Source organism: Oncorhynchus tshawytscha, linkage group LG15, assembly GCF_018296145.1.
Source record: "Oncorhynchus tshawytscha isolate Ot180627B linkage group LG15, Otsh_v2.0, whole genome shotgun sequence".
NCBI classification, from domain to species: domain Eukaryota; kingdom Metazoa; phylum Chordata; class Actinopteri; order Salmoniformes; family Salmonidae; genus Oncorhynchus; species Oncorhynchus tshawytscha.
Window position 1 is genome coordinate 5,351,782 of NC_056443.1, and position 5,375 is coordinate 5,357,156.

A 5,375-nucleotide genomic window follows, 5' to 3' on the forward strand; every position below is an offset into this window, starting at 1 on the left:
GTCAGTGATCTAAGAGGAACATGTAATTATCTAAGTGTGTCAGTGGATTATACTCACAACCCAGGATTATCAGTCCCTATTACGTTATTCCAGTACTTCAGTACTATCAGTCCCTATTGTATTATATTAGTAGTTCAGTACTCTCTGTCCCTATTGTGTTATATTTGTACTTCAGTACTATCAGTCCCTATTGTATTATATTAGTAGTTCAGTAATGTCTGACTCTATTGTGTTATACTCGTACTTCAGTACTATCAGTCCCTATTGTATTATATTTGTACTTCAGTACTATCAGTCCCTATTGTATTATATTAGTAGTTCAGTAATGTCTGACTCTATTGTGTTATACTCGTACTTCAGTACTATCAGTCCCTATTGTATTATATTTGTACTTCAGTACTATCAGTCCCTATTGTATTATACTCGTACTTCAGTACTATCAGTCCCTATTGTATTATACTCGTACTTCAGTACTATCAGTCCCTATTGTATTATATTAGTAGTTCAGTACTCTCTGTCCCTATTGTGTTATATTTTACTTCAGTACTATCAGTCCCTATTGTATTATATTAGTAGTTCAGTAATGTCTGACTCTATTGTGTTATACTCGTACTTCAGTACTATCAGTCCCTATTGTATTATATTTGTACTTCAGTACTATCAGTCCCTATTGTATTATACTCGTACTTCAGTACTATCAGTCCCTATTCTGCCCTGCAAAGGCAAAACTCAGTAACAACGAAACTGGTCAAAGATATTTGATCTGTTGTAATGGCCAAGTATACTACCTGAATAACGTGGTATTTCGTTTCCTGACACAATAACAAAAATAAAACAGTTGACAGTTGGTTATCAGAAATTGCTATCTGTCTATGCAGAAAAATACTTTTAAGTCAGATTTTGAAGATTTGCCATTGTTGGGTATTATTGTATTATACTAGCACTTCAGTATTCAGGGTGGGACTGAGAGTGCTCTGTGTGTTAAGGTGCCTGCCCACTCTTGTGTGATGGAGGTTTTTGTATGGCGACTTAACCATTATGAATCGTTGTGGTGGACTTTTGGAAGCGGAACAAAACTAGTGCTGAAAAGTAAGTACATTTTTGTCTTCTCTCATTAAAACAAAATGTAATCATACTATGAACAACATTATGAGATGTTATCATCTTCTCCAGAATAAATACTTCAAGACTATAGAGATTTCTGGGGACAGAAAAGAATAGCATAATAGATTGGTAGATTGGGAAATGGCAGAGTCACCAAAGTGAGAGAATTGTTCACGTACGACCAAGTTTATATTCTAACGTGATTTAAAAAGAGGACATTTTGATACACAGTATTGCACGTCAGCTCATTGTTCTGTCAATATGAAGCAACTACTTTTTCTATATTATAAGCAACACTTTGTATTGTATTCATCATAGATGTTACCACTGACATGGTTTAAAGGGAAACCTCTATAGTTTTAAAAAGTACTTTGAGGTCATTTTGGCTTGTGTCTCAGGGTAGATTTGACAACATTTACATGTAGATTTACAATTTTAATAGTATATACGATTATTAAATCTGAATATGTAATATCTGTTTACTGCATGTCTTTGTAGACTATGGGACGGTTTGTCAGACACATTAAGCTTAGTCCTTAGTCCTAAATTTCTTCATTGAAAGTGGTTTTTAGTCTAGGACAAGGCTTCATCTGTGTCCAGGAAACCCCCTCCTAGTATTTTGTTGCTCTTGGTGGGCTATACTGTAGAGCATGAATGTAACATACATGTATCTGATGGATTGCTTTGTCTAAAAATATTTTCAGAGTTTATTTTTTCCTTTATCTTTATAGATTAAGTGTTTTGTTATCCTTGGTACTGTAGCTAGTTGTTTATCCTGTGTGTATTGCCTCTCTTCTCCTCTCCTCTCCTCTCCTCTCCTCTCCTCTCCTCTCCTCTCCTCTCCTCTCCTCTCCTCTAATATATTCCATGATACAGTAGTAGCAGTAGTATCTGACCCTCCTCTCTCCTCTCCTTCAGCTGGTCCCTCTATCAGACCCACAGTGTCTCTGCTCCCCCCGTCATCTGAGCAGCTCTTCGGGGGCTCGGCCACACTGGCCTGCCTGCTGAGTGGCTACTCCCCCCAGGGGGCGATGGTGAGCTGGGAGGTGGATGGGGAGGAGGTGAAGGATGGGGTCCTGACCTCCACAGAAGAAGAGAAGGGCGGCCACTACAGCCGCAGCAGCACCCTGACCCTGAGCAAGGCACGCTGGGAAGAGGGAGAGGTGTACACTTGCAGGGTCGCCCATGACGACACCAGTGATTCAGCCGCCTTCCGGAAAAGTCACTGTAGTGTCTAGAGACCGGAGAAGCCATTGTAGGGGGCTAGAGAGTCCCCACATATTTGTGTTTTAGAGCTGAATGTTACAGTATAGTAGTGAATCATTTCAGGAGTGATGTGTGCTAAATGAAGTATTTTGTGATTAAGTTGTAAAGGTCATCGTGCTTCTGAGTTCAAATAAAGCTTGTTTTAATTGAAACATAACCACAAGAGTTACTTTAATGTTCATTTCAGTGATCACTATCTCATGAACAGGAAGCAAATCTGATACTAATTTATATAAAAGGGCATCTGATTCAACAAATACTCTGCAATCATTTCTACAAATGAACAATCCTGTTAAACTGCAGCACCAATAGCAGTGAGAATAATTAGTGATATTTGATAATAAACCTCTAAGATCTGCTCTCAGAACTGCTCAGAGCCCATAACAAAAAGGGAGACAACGTAGAAATAAGGAATAACAAAAATAAATGTATTAACTAAAGTAAACTATTTACAATTAACAATGGTGTGTGCAGTCAGTAATCAGTAGTGTAAGTGAGTGGTTGCGTGCATAGATGGTGATAATGAGGGGTGTTGAAAGGTGCCAAAGCAAACAAACAAAACGTCCACAAAAAGGCCACAACCAAATCCAACAGTGTGTCTGCATGGAGAGAGTCTCCTCAATGAATGGGGAAAAGGTGTATTTATCCCGGGACACACCCGGGCCCAGGTGTGTCCCATTTTGCTGACGACCCTCCCAGCTCCGCCCACCGACATCCTATTAAGGTAAACAAGAGCAAAGAATTCGACAGACAGAGTGGGAAGGTCGTCATAGAGCTCACACTGCTGAACAGTTACTTTCCATAACATACAGAGTGCATTCGGAAAGTATTCAGACTGCTTCCCTTTTTCCACATTTTGTTACGTTAGAGACAGGATTGTGTCGAGGCACAGATCTGGGGAAGGATACTAAAACATTTCTGCAGCATTGAAGGTCCCCAAGAACACAGTGGCCTCCATCATTCTTAAATGGAAGAAGTTTGGAACCACCAAACTTCAAGACTCTTCCTAGAGCTCGCTGCCCAGCCAAATTGAGCAATCGGGGGAGAAGGGCCTTGGTCAGGGAGGTGACCAAGAACCCGATGGTTACTCTGATAGAGCTCCAGAGTTCCTCTGTGGAGATGGGCGAACCTTACAGAAGGACAACCATCTCTGCAGCACTCCACCAATCAGGACTTTATCGTAGAGTGACCAGACGGAAGCCACTCCAGAACAGCACACTTGGAGTTTGCCAAAAGGCACCTAAAGGACTCTCAGACCATGAGCAACAAGATTCTCTGGTCTGATGATGCCAAGACTGAACTCTTTGGCCTGATTGCCATATGTCACGTCTGCAGGAAACCTGCCACCATCCCTATGGTGAAGCATGGTGGTGGCAGCATCATGATGTGGGGATGGTTTTCAGAGGCAGGGACTGGGAAACTAGTCAGGATCAAGGGAAAGATGAACGGAGCAAAGATCCAGAAATATCCTTGTTGAAAACCTTTGCCAGAGCATACAGGACCTCAGACTGAGTTTCACCTTTCAACAGGACAACGACCCTAAGCACACAGCTAAGACAATGCAGAAGTGGCTTCGGGACAAGTCTCTGAATGTCCTTGAGTGGCCCAGCCAGTGGCCCCATCTCTGGAGAGACCTGAAAATAGCTGTGCAGTGACGCTCCCCATCCAACCTGACAGAGCTTGAGAGGATCTGCAGAGAACAATGGGAGAAATTCTCCAAATACAGGTGTGCCAAGCTTGTAGCGTCATACCTAAGAAGACTCGGAGCTGTAATCGCTGCCAAAGGTGCTTCATCAAAGTACAGAGTAAAGGGTTTGAATACTTACCGAATGCAATGTATGTATAATGTTTCATTCCTAATGTGATTTTATTATATTAGATGTTTTAGCAATTGTTTTCAATAATGTGTAGTCTACACTTTTCCATTATTTCCCCCCTGGTCTTCTCTACCTCCAACCCCCTGGGAACAGAGTGAACATCTGGTGACAGTGCTGCTCTATTCTGGGACAAGCAGAACCACCCAGCCCTGTCAATGCAAATCTGTTTCACTCTTACAGCTACCAGTCTAGCAGTTGACCTGTTTTACTGCCTAAAAGACCATGGACTGGGCCAGATGGGAGGGAGTGGACTGGTTTGAACCTCTATGGTGGATTCAGGGAGGGTACAGTAACAGATATTCCAACATGTAATCTATGACAGATAAAATGGATATTATACATTATGTAGATATATCTAATGCCTGAACCCAGCATCATGTCTTACCCACAGATCTAACCTTCAGTAACCTCCTCATCAAAATAGTTAATATAATGCTAGATGATCACATCAATATCTGGTTGTGAGGTCTGGTTGTGAGGTGTATATGGGGATTGTATCTAGGGGGTGATGCTGATGCTGATGTACCATCACCTTTTTCTTTACTTCTGTGCACCACTCAGGCTCCCGAGTGGCGCAGTGGCCTAAGACACTGCATCTCAATGCAAGAGGTGTCATTACAGTACATGGTTGAAATCCAGGCTGCATCTCATCTGGCCATGATTGGTAGTCCCATCAGGCGGTGCACAATTGGCCCAAATTGTCCAGGTTTAGCTGGGGTGATCTGAATGATCTGAATGATGCTTTCTAAACATATTCAAAGTTGACTTCACTACACCAGTGGTCCATGCCACTGTCTCTTCTATGACAGAACCTCAGGTTGTTTTGATGGGTTATGATCATGTTATTTCATCTCAATAAATATGGTTGAATCTTTGCTAGAAACTCACAACCTGACTGGGGGACCTTGCAGAGACTGGGATATTTATTCTGAAATAATGTGAGACAGTCTTTCACATGGAGTCCATTCAACTTATTGCCTGAAACGTTAATTAAAGGTTTGTTTGCCATTGCAGAAGGGAAGGAATCTGTATGTAGTCTGGACCTATGGGTGTTTTCAGTTCAGAAATGCTTATAAGTTCTGTGTCTTTGTACTGGATCATCTCCTCCCCTCATCACCTGCAGTAGGT

General features: G+C 41.7%; 1 gene segment (V, D, J or C); it reads left to right on the plus strand.

Annotated features, from left to right (window-relative positions):
- The first annotated feature begins 937 nt into the window (after positions 1-937).
- On the plus strand, positions 938-2,527 carry LOC112267842. The segment is given in 2 exon segments: positions 938-1,089; positions 2,023-2,527. Coding segments are annotated over 2 exon segments (402 nt in total).
- The last annotated feature ends 2,848 nt before the right edge of the window (positions 2,528-5,375 follow it).